The sequence below is a fragment of the Arvicola amphibius genome, chromosome 8 (assembly GCF_903992535.2).
Source record: "Arvicola amphibius chromosome 8, mArvAmp1.2, whole genome shotgun sequence".
Taxonomy (NCBI): Eukaryota; Metazoa; Chordata; class Mammalia; order Rodentia; family Cricetidae; genus Arvicola; species Arvicola amphibius.
The window spans coordinates 21,585,196-21,601,022 of record NC_052054.1 but is presented as its reverse complement, the minus strand read 5'-3'; the positions used below and the strand labels follow the sequence as shown (position 1 = coordinate 21,601,022).

Genomic DNA, 15,827 nt, shown 5'->3' with positions numbered 1-15,827 from the left:
TTGGAGAGGGAAAGGAGAGAAGGTAAGGAAAAAAGACACAGAGACATATGCAGAGGAAGCAAGAGTGGGAGAAAGAGGAGAAATGGGGATAGGAAGGTAAAAAGCCAGCATGAAATGTTATGACTGTGAGCTCACAGGTATGCAGAATTTGTAATTTCTTATTCTCAGTATTTCTGTTGAGCTTGAAAATATAAAAAAAAATGTTGCCTGCCAGAAAGACCTCATGCCGGAGCAGAGCAAATCTGAAAAGTGCTCTTTCCTGAGACTCTCCACTGCAGGCAGCTGGAGACTGTGCCTCTGTGTTAAGGTGTTATCATAGAGCACCATTAGGTATTGCCATCGTCAAACCAAATTACGGGACTACATAAACTAGGGAACTGTCTTTAAGTTTTATTAGTTCGGTAGATATTTTTGTAATTAGATGATTAGGCACATTAATATTAATGGTATTCAAGTTCCCCACCCCCCAGGAGGAGTTTTAGAAAAATGTCTGGATGAGGTGTCACAGGCCTTTATCAAGCTACTTGAGATACTGAGGCAGGGGAATTATAAGTTCAAGGCTAGACTAGGAAATACACGCAGGCTCTGACTTACATAGATAAAGCAATTTAGAAGAGGTGTAGACATAGCCCAGTGGTAAAATTTTCATTGTGTGTAAAACACCCTGGGTTTGAGCCCAGCACTGAAGGAAGGAAAATTGGTGAGCTGGGCCTGGTGGTTTGTGCTAATAATCTCAGCACTCAGGAAGCTGAGTCAGTAGAATCTCAAGTTGGAGCCAACATGGGTTACAAAGCTATCTATCTATCTATCTATCTATCTATCTATCTATCTATCTATCTATCTATCTATCTATCTAATATCTATTTTTATCTATGTATTTATCTAGCATACTACAATGTATAATATGAATTATTATACATTGCACATACTTGCTGAGCCATCTTTCCAGCCTTTTTCTTGTATGTATGTATGTATGTATCTAACTATATATCTATCTATCTATCTGAATAGCATTACTAACTATATAATATAATAATATATATATATGTATATATATATATATATATAATTGTGTCAGGCACACTTTAGAGCCCCTTTAAGATGTGTTTCTCACGTTGTCCTCGGTCTGTTTCTAGACCTCTTCATGACAAACTTAGAACCATTTATTTTCCTCCCCCTGAAAGTCACTTCTGAGAGTTTCTTTTTATCCTGCTCCTCAGTGGAAAAGGTGAAGACCCAGTGGGAGAGCACACAGCATGGGGTGGAGCTGAGGAGGCAGCAGCTGGAGGACATGGTGGTGGACAGTCTGCAGTGGGATGACCACAGGGAAGAGACCGAAGAGCTCATGAGAAAATATGAGGCTCGCTTCTACATGCTTCAGCAGGCCCGGCGCGATCCACTGAGCAAACAAGTTTCCGATAATCAAGTAAGACTCATTGGATAATTTTTGGTGGTATCATTTGTTGGGATTACTTTTCTTATATTTTTAACTATATATGGCCTCTCATATTTTCCCATGTTCTTAGATATACATGTTGAGATGTATAATTATTGAATCACAAAGTTTTTGTTCTTTAGGGAAGCTGTCTTAAAGATATAGCAAACAGAAGCAAGCATTTATGCAATTAGAGCCATAATTAACATTTATAAAGGAAACCTCATTCATTGACTTTTTTTTGCTTACTCTGGAGATTATTTCATTTGACTACTTCTGTAGTGTGCAAATCAGGTTATAAGTAAGTGTGGTTTCTCTAATGTCTATATTTTATCAGTAGCAGCAACTAGTGATCAATTTTGTGATCAACTTCATTATAGTGTTGAGAATATTGAACAATTGTGGTTTAAAGCATGTCATTTAAAAATTTCTGCTACAATCATCGAACATTTCTTGTGTTGGATGTGTGGTTACACTTTGGTGTAACATTGTATTTTCTCTTCAGATAGCCTGAAATGAAAATGAGTGTTTAGGAAGAACATAGTAATCTAGAAAATGCGGGAAACAAATTGAAAACCTGCAAATAATGCTTTAAATCTCTACACATGAGCATTTCTCATGGGTATAATTTAAAATCCAACTGGCCAACTCTATTAGTTTCTGAATTACTCTATATGCTTATGGTTCTTGTTGATTGTCCCAAAGGAATAGCAAAGCTTTTATACATATGACTAGAGGAATCCAATTAAAACACGGTCACCAGTGTTCCCATCCTCATACCCAGAATGCACTTGGCCATCACATCTTCAATATCCATGCCTACAGATTTTAAACTGAATACATACAGTTTTTTTGTTCGCTTGCCATTATTCTGTGAACACATTGTTATGACAACTAAATTATGAAGCACTGATGTCGTTTTAACAGCCAGTGCTTCTCAACCTTCCTAATGCTGTGACCCTTTAATCCAGTTCCTCATGTTATAGTGACCCCCAGCTATAAGATTATTTTTGTTGCTGCTTCATAACTGTAATTTTGTTACTGTTATGACTAGTGATGTTAATATCTGATATGCAACCCCTGTGAAAGGGTCATTAGACGCCACCCAAAGGGGTCACAAACCACAGGGTGAGAACCACTGTTTTAAGCAATACGAGTAACTTCCAGGAGATTTGCGGTATACTGGAGGATGGGCACAGGTTTTTGTGCTCACGGTGTGCCGTTTAATCTAAGGCATTAGATTTGGTATCCATAGAAGGGGAGGGTTAGGGAGCAGTCTTTCACAGGTACTCTGCACTGGTTCTCTGCTACCCGAGTGAACAATGTGTGTGTGTTTCCTCTGAAACCTTAAGGTGGATTTTTATTTTTACGATTGCTACAGAATGCATTACAGGCACATTCAGCTGTCATTTGGATTTCATGGAAGTATCTTGACTGATTGAGAGACTCTTTCCAGGGCTGAGAATCTGTGATGGGGGCTGCTGCCTGTGGTACACTGAGTGTCTGGACGACATTTAGGCAAATGCCTAACAAATCTCGATCCATTTGAACTGTTATCTTTGCAGACACTCAGAGTGACCCAGTTGTAATGGACAGGGTGATCCAAGGGTAAGTAAGGGACAGAGTCATCCAACGTTAAGGAGCACGGTGATCCAAGGGCAAGACAGAGGATTTCCACCATGGTAGTCCTTGATGTGTCTCAAAACACATATAAAACTCAACTTATTCTAATATGATTCATGTCTTCTGAGAATCAGATATATAAAAAAAATCGAAATGGTCAAACAGCTTGAGGAAGTCAGAATGGAAGTCAAATGGGTCATCTTTTGCTATCTGGTACTATGCATCTGATTTTGAAGGCAATTTTTCTTTTAAAGATCTATTTTAATTATTTTTTTAAGTATGTGTATATGTGTGTTGGGGAGGGTGGGCATGTGCACATGAGTACAGGTGGCTGTGGAGGTCAGAAGAGAGTGTCTCCCTCCAGAAGTTGGAGTTCCAGGCAGTTTTGAGCTGACACAGTATGGGTGCTAGGAACCAAACTTAGGTCTTCAAGAACAGTGCATGCTGAGCCCGTTTTCCAACCCCTCCTCAGGCATTTTCTTCCTTCCTTCCTTCCTTCCTTCCTTCCTTCCTTCCTTCCTTCCTTCCTTCCTTCTGCTATTCTAGAATTAGTCTGATTCAATTCAAAATAATTAAACTTGAGAATTTGTCCTCTTATTTGTTTTCTTCTTGTGATTTTTGTGTCTACAATGTGCTAAAACTACACAGGGATACCAGGGTTGTTTGATATTAGTTGCTGAGTGACATGTTCTAACAGCTATGCTTCAACTTACACCTTAGCTGTTGCTTCAAGAACTGGGTTCCGGTGATGGTGTCATCATGGCATTTGATAACGTCCTGCAGAAACTTCTGGAAGAATACAGTAGCGATGACACAAGGAATGTGAAAGAAACCACTGAGTACTTGAAAACATCATGGATCAATCTCAAACAAAGGTAACTTGAAAGCCTTGGCAGGAGCATTTGCGTTGCCTACTTGAGAATACAATTTCCTTGGCTTTCTCATGGAAACAGACTAAATACGCTAATTATTAGAAGTGTATTTTACTATTTTTTTCTACTTTTAAATTATGATGAACAAAGTACACATTATTATACAGTGTGTGTATTTGTATATGTTCTTGAAATCATGCAATGCATTTTTCTTTAAATAAACCTTGCTAGTAATTTTTAAAAAATTTCTCATGCCACTTTGTATTATTTAGAATACATTTTGCCGTTCTCTGGTATGGAACACAGGTAGTTGTAACTACTTCAGGCTGGTATTAGTATTAATTGCTACTATAATAGTGTGTGATATTTTGCTGGGACATCCTCAGATGAGGAGCAGACACCTCAATTTAGCACCTGACCTCTGAAATAATCTAAGTGCAGAGTTTGGGTTAATTTATTGTCTTTTTTCCCCCACCCTTGTTGTCTAGGCAGCATGCCTAGAACATCCTGAAACAACACGTGCTTATAAGAGAGATTCATCTTGTAGGGGGTGAGAAAGCATAAGCAGTAGTTAGCATTTTTTTCTGATTGCATGTTTATGTTCGTCATCAATTAAAAAGTATTTATTTTACACATCATATTGGCAGTGCCTGTACAGAAGTGAAATTATGGCTTCCCAAACATCTTTTCTAGGCTATTACGATTTTCTGAAAATAATTTTGGTATTAAACCATGCTTATTTTGCAGTGGATGAAGTTGATATCAGAATGCTTTGTGATGTAGTTATTTCAATAATTTATTGGTAACTCAACATGGAAGAACTTTTGTCTCTAGATTTATTTTACCCCCTCCTCTCTCTCTCTCTCTCTCTCTCTCTCTCTCTCTCTCTCTCTCTCTCTCTCTCTCTCTGTGTGTGTGTGTGTGTGTGTGTGTACTCATGGGTGCTCCTGCATTGGTATAGAGGTCAGAGCACAATGTGGAGAAGTCGGTTCTTTCAGTCTACCACATGTGTTCTGAAGACTGAACAAAGCACTGAACCCACCTAGTTGGACTTCTAGATGTCATTTTTAGTTAGATTTTATAGTGGTTCTGCAAACTCTGTGGAGAAGATTATAAAGGAAGAGCATGAGTATGCATGTGTGTTAGACTATGATGGGAGAGCATGAACATGTGTGTATGTTAGACTACAAGGGGAGAGCATGGGCATGCATGTGTGTTAGACTACAAGAGGAAAGCATGGGCATGCATGTGTGTTAGACTACGAGGCGAGAACATGGGCATGCATGTGAGTTCGACTCTGAGGGAGAGCATGGGCGTGCATGTATGTTAGATATATACTCAGGTTCCAGAGAGATGCCTCGACAAACACACAACTGTGTGAAAAGTTGCTGAATGGCTGTAATCTTGATATGTTTAGCAGCATAGTGTTCTCACACCATGACACATGGTTTGGATGATCTCGTAACTAAGATAGTAGGCAGGTGAACTGAAAACAGCAGTGAGTGAGATAATCCTTAAAGCTGTTTTATCTGTGACCATAAATTTCAAGAGTAAGAAATGTCTTTGTTTTTATTATATACACCCCCCCCTTCACATACACAAAAAGTTGACCACTCACCTTGTAATGTGCAGTCTGCTTTGTTTGAGGCTTTTCTTGCCTTTACTTTGTAGATAGCTTCAGACAACCCATGGCTGCAGTGAAATTAGATGGAGGAGGTGATGAAAAATGAATTATATTCCAAGGTCTTCTTTCCTTCCTCAAAGTGGAGATGGCCGCAGAGCCCCAGTTCTGTTGTAGTTGCAAGGACTGGTTCTGCTTTATTCCCATTCTATATTATTTTAGAAATAAGAAGTCACATTAGTATTTAGACATGATTTAGATAATAACGGTATTTATACTGTTGGGGAAATACAGCAAAACTGTGGCTCAGAGGTTCCTTCCCTAGTGACGGCCTGGGCTTCTATATTGAAATTTCGAATCTTTATCCTAAATAGACACCTCTCAGGATATATAAACCTTCCCTTGCTTTCTCAAGCAAGGTAGAAGGTTATATTAGCCTTCTTTTGGGTTCTTGACATTGTTGCTATAAAGACAGACTGAGAGGTTTCACAACCACTTTAGGCCAGTGTTTTTTTGACTTTTAATATTATCTTCCAGAAGATGCTCCCCTACCCTGAAATTGTAATGAATTAGTTAATGGATTATTTTGGAGGCAGAGTTTTACTAACGTAGCTGAATTTGCCGTGTAGCTCAGCCTAGGATCAAACTTGCAGTCTTCCCTCATCAGCTTTGAAGTTTTATTAACGGCGGAGTATACTGTCTGTCTGCCTGCCTTTCATGCACTTAAACTTTAGAGTGAGACAGAAAAGGAGTAAGTTTTTCTACCCCCGCTCTGGGGTTAGATACACTTACCACCTCCTTTGAGAACTGGTGGGCTAACCTCACACTCCCAAGTGCAATGAAGTTAAATGCTATGTTCAAAGTCACTCAGAACAGACAAATGATACTTGTTAAGACTGAAGGGTGGCAGTACTACCTACGTTCTCCATTCTGAAGCATGGGTGGAAGTCTTAAGGACTTACCGTCCTCGTGAGTGTCCTCCATGGTGTTAGTGTGCAGATCAGGGTGTCCTCTCATTGTCTTTCCCTGCAGTAAGCACTGCACACCGCTCTCCTGTAAGTCTCCCTCAAGTCTTAAGAGACAGGAAGAGTCTTAATCAGCATTACATTGGCAGTAAATGGAAGCAAAGAGATGGTAAACAGTTTCTCAGGGTCACACAGCACATTCAAAACAGCTGGGATTAGAATTTGGGCCCTTTTGCTTATACAGCCAGGCTTTTTCTCTAGCAAGAGTTTAATTTTTCTTCTTTGTTATCAGAATGTCAGCTAGTGCTAGTGAACGCTAGCTCTATGCCCTGGCTCCTCAGATCTGTCTGTGATTCTATTTACTGCTTCTTATCTGCTTTGTGTGTAGAGAGCAGATGAGATGAAAGATATGAGAGCTTCTGTGGCTGATATAGCAACCTCTGGCTCAGGACCGAGCCACTCTGATGGCCCCCGACAGGCTTTTGTTGTCGCTTCCTCTCCCTTCACAGCTGTATTCTGAATACATATCATTGTCAGCAGAATTCTGCAGAGGTGAAGGGTGTTGCTCTTGCATATGCAATAATGTTAGTGACTGTAATGTGTGAAGTTTAATCTCGGCTTTCAGTGGCGATGTTTGGTATGAATTGAAATCGACCATCCACACTTAACGGTCCTCATTCCTTTATCTTCAATGTCAAAATCCCAATAACATAAAGCTGTCCTTTGATGTGTGGGTCTTTCTTTCTTTCTTTCTTTCTTTCTTTCTTTCTTTCTTTCTTTCTTTCTTTCCTTCCTTCCTTCCTTCCTTCCTTCCTTCCTTCCTTCCTTCCTTCCTTCCTTCTTTCTTTCTTTCTTTCTTTCTTTCTTTCTTTCTTTCTTTTCTGAGGGTATTTCTTATAGTCTTTATGTAACTCAGTGTGAATGGCTTCCTAGCAGTACTAGTATGTTTGATTAATTCCCTTAACCTCCCTGAAGATAATCTGTGATATAGATACATCCATTTTCTAATGCACAAAAAGTATTAGGGTTTTTTTTTTTGCTTTGCTTTTTAATGGCAGTTCTGTAATTATTTATTGCAAATTTAGATAGTTGAAATGTGTTTGTACAAAGCTAAGTATCCCTTATCTGAAATGCTTGGGACTAGATGTGGTTTGAATTTGGAGACGTGTAGGACAGATATAGGAGATGATGCTCAAATCTAAACATGAAATTTATTGTGTTTTAAATGTTCCTTATAAGTTGGGGAGTGTAGCATGTGTGAGGTCTTGTATCATTCCAGCACTGTAATTAATTAATAAAACTACATATGTATCTTGTACTTGTTACCTGAAGGTAATTTATATAACGAGCGAAGTACTTTTAAGAAATGAAACAGAATTTTCCACTGTGGCATCATGTTAGTAATCTAAATATATACATATACATATATACATACATATATACATACACATCTAAATATATGCATACATACATACATATTAATCTTTATATATTCACATACATATATATGAATGTATGTATGTATGCATGTATTTAGATTTCAAAGCATTTTAGGATTTGGTTTTGTAATAGTCAATTTTTAGCAGTTCTGGAGTGTAGATGCCTAATTTGAATTTGAATGGTGTTTATCTCTACTTTTAGGCTCTGCATAGATAAAATTACATTGTGTGTGTGTGTGTGTGTGTGTGTGTGTGTGTGTGTGTGTATCGATGTATATAGGCATGTATATGAATATACATAGAATTATCCATGCTGAAGGATTGTAAATGGAATCAGGTATTGTAACTATGGAATCTCTCCTTGTCCTCACCCCACAAGGTCCTGTTCTCCTCTGCTTATTTTAGGGCATTTCCAGGATGGTACAGGGAGAGCAGAGAGCCCAGGGTGAGGTATCTGACAGTCCTTGGTTAAAGTCCCACCATGTGCATCTGCCATCTGTGGGAACCCTGAGCAAAGCTTCTCTCATCTCACTGACTTTCGCGTCCCCTGGCTCTAAAGCAGAGACCATGTCTGAGGCATAGGACTACTGTGAGATCAAAAGTCACGTATAAAAGTTATCCGTGTCCGGTCTACTCTCCAAAATATGTCGCCTAGATTACCGCCGTGCTGCCGTGTCTTTCTTGAAAGCACTCACACGTTGCATGCTTTGTGTGGTTGATGTGCAGAAAGTGAAGCCTGTAGCTGCTTGTTTGTCATTCTGAATGGTTTCTACTGATCCCAATGATAAAGTGCTGGATCATCTGCCTTAATGGATGCATTAGTGATACACTCAGTCTTTATTAGTAGATGAAACTTCTCTAAAAATCCAATTATCTTGGTTGGTGAAATCATCATACTTGCTTAATTTATGTTGTAGTCAAGTGCTTTGTGCTAAAGCACAAATCTAACAATCCTGGGAAGAAAAAGGATAGAAAACTTTAAAGTCTGCTATTTGATGGGGAGTACAGTTCAAATTGATGAGCGGAATAACTTTGTGTTCTTCTGAGATGATACTGGCTTTTTCATTAATACGCGTGGACTGGATGTAGTTTACAAGGATTGGCAGACGTTTTATGAACTCTGAAAATTGAGTCTGTGGGCTGGGGATGTAGCTCTCTTGTTAGAAGGCTTGTCTAGTATGCATAGAGCCCTGGTTTCGATTCTCAAGTGCTGCATAAATTGGGTATGACAGCCATCACCTGTAATCTTTGTACTCAAGAGATAGGGGCAAGGGCATCAGGGAATCAAGGACATCCTCCTTTACACAGGGAGTTTGAGGCAGTCTGGAACATATGAGACTCAGAAATAAAAAGATTGGATTTGTTAGACCCCAGACCACAATCGCTTTCCCAGTGTGTTTTCTTGCATATCCCAAAGCTTCTATTTCATTTCCCTTTCTCAGTTAGTGCTTGCTTATCATTTATGTAAATTAAGTATAAAGGATGCATTCTTCTCAAGCATGGATTGTTCTTTAGTTTGGCCAATACCTTTTAACAGTGGTCATTGAAAGATAGCACATTGGGGTTACTACTTATAACTAACTTTGGTAAGGCTCAACCACTGAGCTCATAAAATGAGCAACTGCCACTCTCAAGTGTAGGTAGCTTTTTCCTTCTTGGTTGTTCACCAGTACGAGGTTCAGAAATTTGGACCAATCAACTTCTTTTTATCATCTTGGAAGATGACTTCTTTCCTTCAAACCACCTTTAGTTTTCAGTCTGTTTTTTTTTTTTTATTTATGTCACTAGCATTTAGAGAAGTGTAAAAGTTATATTCTTCTGTATCTTTTCTGTCCTGTTATTTAATATTCCGTTTATTATTTTTCTGCCCTAGAACTGGCAAAGCCTTTATGAACACCATTTGTGGTGCATGCTGAGATCGCTCCTATGTTCACTTTCATTCTGGCTTCTACATGCAGACATTTTTCTCAGTTCTGTATCAAATACACTAGAGGGATAATGGGCACAGTCTTTGTCTTTTCCTTCATTTGTGTTTTTATTCCTGCAGTGAATTAATCATTTAATTAAAGAACTATTCATTAGCCTCTGGCTGGCCAGGCTCAATGAGAGTCCCAGAGAAACCACCTTAACTATACTTGTATCTGCCTCCATAAACCTTATATTCTATATGGGAAACCATGCAATATGGGAGAAGTTGGGGGGCAATAATAGGAGGTTGTTTGAGAGTTATTTATAAAGTCAGTGATGCAGTGTATGGACAGGACTTAGGAAGCTTGGGTAAACATAATAAAGCAAACCTCAGAGGTGATACTGAAGGTACTTCTGGGAGTCAAGAAAAGCTGAAGAAAGTGCCAGAATAAACAGCAGCTGTAAAAGTCATCGGGCCTGAGATGCGAGGGGAGCGGGGGCAGGGGCCAGCCATGAAGTTTGTAAATCACAGGCTTTCGATGGCACGAGTGCAATGGGAAGCTCTTGGGGTACCAAGTACGGGAGCGACACTGTTTGTATTGATGAAAATTTAGTCTGTGTGGGTCCCACTTTGACTCTCACTTTACTGGAGTAAAGGAATAATTGTGAAGAGCAGAAAGGAAGGGATTGCTGGGTCTAGTTTAGAAATGGGGACAGTGCTGGCTGTTGTGATCCAGCCATGGATACTGTCGGCTCCGCCTGTGCTTTGGACATTGCTTTGGTGAATGAGCTTTGTGGTTTGATACAGTGGGAGTAAAAAAAGCTTCAATTTTATAACATTATAACTGGGAGATAATGTAGGCTTGGGGAGGAAACCAATATGGAGGCGAGAAAGTGCAAAAAGTTCGTAGAAACAATTTTCGAGACGTTTTCTATAAGGAGGGACGGCCAGATTGCACAGGAACAGGGAGGAATGGAAGGCCTGGTAATTCTGTGCTCAAGCATTCCAGCTTCCGTGAAGGTCAGATGAGGGCTTGACCTGAGGGGACTGAGGCACAGGGGAGCTGGCTGTACAATGGCAGCTCTGGGGCTTGATAGAAGATGCCTTTGGAAGATAGACTGGGACATGTTGGGGAAGGTATGGAATGGTAGAATATCGGTTGATTAATGAAGACAAATACGTGAGTAGTGATCTAGTTTAAATAAATAAATGTGTAAATAAAAAAATGTAGAGAGACACACAACTTCTTATGGATATGCCTGGATGCTCTCTCTCTCTCTCTCTCTCTCTCTCTCTCTCTCTCTCTCTCTCATTGGCAATAGCAGCTCCAGGGGGAGGTAGCTGTTCTGGTGTGTTAACTATGCATCATGAGTTGGAGGCAGGGGCTCTTCAGCCTTTTAAGTGGTCTAGTATTAGTATCTTAGCACACAGTCTCCTCAAGTCCCACGGAATGAATTTTGAAATGTCTTAGTTAGGACTCAGTCTCTGTGTAGCATGGACTGGTCCCTGGAGGAGCACAGGGTATTTCAGCAACACTCACTGTTCACTTTGAGAGCTCTTTCTCCCACAGTATGTGTTAGTATATATTTCAGAAAAATGTTAATTTTTTTTCAAGGGAATAAAATCTTAAGAAATCACTTCATTCTAAGTTTTCTACCTGCCACTCAGGATGGCGCTACCATTTTCTACTCAGAAAGAGATAAATTCCTTTAAGTCTTATACCATGGCGGAGGCCATCTTTTAAAACATCAAAATTAGCAACGCACAACTGTGGCTTTCCTAAACACGCCTGCTTTTTGTAAGAAAGACCCATAGTTGTAAGAATATTCTCTTTGACCAATTATGAGCAATACAAGCCCTTCATTGTATAGTATATTACCTTTTATAACTTAAAAACATCAAATATGGCCTAACATCTTTAGGATGACATTTCCAAAAGCCTGCTATGTGGGTGGCCATATTTTATGTTACAAAATGGCTATCAGCTTATTTTATAGACTAGCACAGCGAGTTTTATTACAGATATTATGTGGAAGCTAAGAGTTGATATTTTAGAAAATCCTAGTTCCCTTTAATATAAACTACCACAAGTGTGTCACCATGGATGTCCTTCCAGCTTCTATATGAAGCTATTTCTGTTTCCTTTGTGTCCTGTAGTCACTTATTCCTTTTGTTTGAAGCATAAAAATATTTTAGCTAAATTTCCCTTTTGTAGACTTCAAATGTTATTTTACATGTTTTCAGCCTATTCTTTTATTTTTTTGATTTTGTAGGTTTATAGATTTTTTAAAAAGTCCCTGCCTTTGTCTTCCAAACAGACATTTCCTAAAGTGGAAACCTTTCTTCTGGTCATAATATACTCCTTCCTTTATATCCACGCAGCTCTTTCTCAGGATTTCCTCTACTTCTTTCTGGTCTTATTTGAGACTCAGCAAAATGAGAGTTAGATGAGGACCTGAACTCGATTCCCCAGAACCTATGTTTCTAAAAAAAAAAGGAAAAATAGCCAGACATGGCAGTGTGTACCTGTAATCCCAGGGCTGGGAGGCAGAGATAGGCAGATCCCTGGGGCTCAGTTGCCAGCCAGGGTAGCTTACATGGCAAGTTCCAGGAGTCTGTCAGACTGTGTCAAAAAAAGAGTTGGTTCTTTAGCTTCTGCACACACATGTACATCTGTGCGCACACACATACGTTCCCTGGTCACTCAGATGAAAATGAGTTCAGTACTAGAAGTGGTCATAGGAGCCCTGGGATCCATGGATCGATGCCGATACCTCCCAGACTCCTTGCTGTCTGCTCACTGCTCACTGCTCACGTTTTCACCAGTAACCATCCATGGACAAGTAGAGACTCCTTAATGCTGTGGAATCTGTAACGAGCACGGGGGCAGCGATGAACGAACTCGTGCACTAGCTTCTGCCATCTTAGCAATGGATGACACAGTATGAACAGGGTCCCCTGAGTGTCCGCAGTGGTTCTCTCACTCATCTGCAGGCCAAGCGCTCCATTTTTAAGGTTGCAACAAATAAAACAAATAAATTAAAGATTTTAAATGATTTACCCTAAGCCATGTCCCTGGTAAATGACAGAGGAGGCAAAATTAGGTTCTTCTGAGGGTAATCCACAAGGTGTATTAAAGGTAATTTCTTAGCTTGTCTGGTTAATTGTGTGTATATAGTTCTGAACCTCTAATTTTCATCTTATTTTTCTTATGATGAATCACCCATAGTTCCTTGAAAATGGATAAATGATTTTTATAATACCCAGTATACCACACTGGCATTGGATCTAATTTTAGAAGTAGAAATTTAATAAACTAGGAGGGACTTAACTGAGCTGCATTCTACTAGAAATTTTATATAAATTATATTAACTTCAAAAATCAGAACACAAAGTGACATATGTATGAGAACTGTGATAATTGGTTTTTGGTTACAGGAATCAGGACGGCACGTGCAGTAGGCAAGCGTTCTACCCCCGAGCTTATCCTCCACTATGATTCATTATAATAACAGAAAATCATTTAGACTTCTATAAGCATAGTTTAAATTTCAACATTCATTATTACATTTAAAAAGTTTTTTATGTGTATGTGTGGTGTATGCCTCTGTGTGTGTGTGTGTGTGTGTGTGTGTATTTGTGTGTGTGTGCCCCATCTATGTTCCTGTGGAGGCCAGAGGAGAACGTCAGAAGTCTTCTTGTATTGTTCTCTGTCTTATTCCCTTGAGGCAGGGTCTCACAGAACTTTTGTTTCTTTTCTTTTATCTAAAGTTAATATTTATGTTGGTTTTGAATGTGTAATTTTCTTGTTCCTCTTGCTAATTTCTTCTTGCATTTTTTCAGTAGCGCAACAGTGTAATTTTCTACAAAGTTTACCATGTTGAACAATCTGTCACTTCTAATTTCTTTACCTTGAAGGTGTCTCTCTGGCAGCCATGCTTTCTGAGCCTGTTTGTACCCACCATACTGAGTATGTCTATTCTTTTTCTCTCAGTGTGCAATTTCTTTTTAGGATCTCATGGTTTGGTTTTCCTTTTTTTAGGTTTTGTTGAGTCAACACAGCATTTTCAGAGCAATCAGAATGGCCACACACTCTCTTCTCTCTGATCCCCTTTCTCATCATCAAAGAGCCCCTTGGTATTTTCTGATGTTGGGAATGTTGTTTCTTTATTTCTAGAATCTTCCTCCTTCATGAAATGTAAAGTTTTATGCAGTCTATAACTCGCAGTCTCCAGGAAAATGATGCTTGGGAACAAATCTCAAAGGCAGATTATGGCCAGATATATAGCTTGTGAATGCTTTAATTCTGCATTAAGGACTCGAAGGAATGTGGAACTATAGAAACCTGTTTCTGCCTGTAGGTTATAGATAAGAAATCTCGATATATTGTAAAAGTGTAGTGTGAGATTTGATCAGAATCTAAGAACCTTTTTAAAACACACGTGATTATTTTCGATATAAAGCAGCTCACCTACCTTTTCTAAACTCAGAGTGAGGACACATGAGAAGGAATAGTCTAGAAGACACAGGCTCTAAACTTTAAAAGATAGGTGTGATTTTGTTAATGGAGATGATGGGAAGGACACTGTAATATAGATATAAAATTTTTAGATGATCATACCATCAATAATATTCTAGAAGGAACTGAGACATAGTCCATGGTTGTAAAGAGAATGTGAGGGAAAAGTAGAGGATAAAGTTGGGAAAAAATTGTTTATAAATTATAAAGGACATCACATTCCAAGTTGGGCGGTTTGGGCTTATTTCCTAGACAAATGTGACTGTAGGAACTTTGGGGAGCGAATGATGGTATGATTACGTCATCCCAGACGATGTCACGTGGGTGGATTCACTGGAGTTTTTGTATCTGACTCTTTTCACTTAGCAGTGTGCCTTTGAGAGCCTGGCCATGTCACTGAACACCACTTGTCTCGGTGTCGGAGTCATAGTCTGTTCCTTGCACGGACCATACTTTACTCAAGTTCCTGTTCGGGTTGTTTGTGGTCCTAGGGGATAAGTCATTTGCTTTCACTCTCTTTGAGTTTATCTGCTTTGGAGATTTCCCCAAAGTGGGAACGCACAGTATACGTATTTCCGTATGTGGATTCCTTCTCTTACGTAATGTTTCTGTGGTATAGGTATGTTAGCTTGCTTATTGGGACTTTTTTTTCTTTTTGATTCTATGATTGAGTAATTGTTCATGTATTGCTATATAATATTCCATTGATCAGTTCTTCCTTTCATAGGATGAGCTGTGATGTTTCTGTATTCTGAATAATGATGTTCTAAACATTTGTGTGTAAGGCTTTGTATGAACATACAGTTCCAATTTTTCCTGGGTCTAAATGAAAAGGACTGAAATTGTTGGTGCCCAATTTTTAAAATTAAGATTTATTTTAGGTTTTGTGTGTGTGTACCGGTCTGTCATCAGTCTTCCTGCCTGCATAGAGGCCAAAATAGGAATTGTATTTATTGTATCCCTTGGAGTTAGAATTATAGGCACGTGTGGACTTGTTACTTGCTGGGACCCAAATTCCCATCCTCTTGATTGTACATTAAGCACTACTAATCATGGATCGGTCCATCTTTCCAGCCCATCACCTATTTTAAAAACCAATTTGTCTGAGAAGCTTTGAGGTATATTATGTTTTTAATGTTGACTATACAAGTATATGTCTTTTCCAATTTGAGTAACTCCTAGTGCTCTAGTTTTGATGTAGAACTAATGAAACATTCGTAAAAGTTTATTGTCCAGTGTCTTCTAAATATTATTAAATATTAAATTAATATTACTAAATATTATTATGGTATTAACTGTATTAAATCAAATATTATTAAATCAACTTGTATTTACTTGGATTATTAGTAAGTGCCAAAAGTTATTATTGTCTCTGTAGTGTTAGGGATTGTGCCCAGGGCCTTGTAAATATTAGGCAAGGGCTTTATCTTTGAGCTGCACACAT

General features: G+C 38.9%; 1 protein-coding gene across 7 annotated transcripts in view; it reads left to right on the top strand.

Annotated features, from left to right (window-relative positions):
* Positions 1-15,827, top strand: part of Utrn (utrophin) — a 498,374-nt gene that overhangs the window by 239,765 nt on the left and 242,782 nt on the right. For all 7 annotated transcript variants that reach the window (XM_038338349.1, XM_038338350.1, XM_038338351.1 and 4 more), the window contains 2 exons: positions 1,221-1,426; positions 3,779-3,933. In XM_038338349.1, the coding sequence (XP_038194277.1) occupies positions 1,221-1,426; positions 3,779-3,933 (361 nt within the window). The remainder of the gene's footprint in view (positions 1-1,220; positions 1,427-3,778; positions 3,934-15,827) is intronic.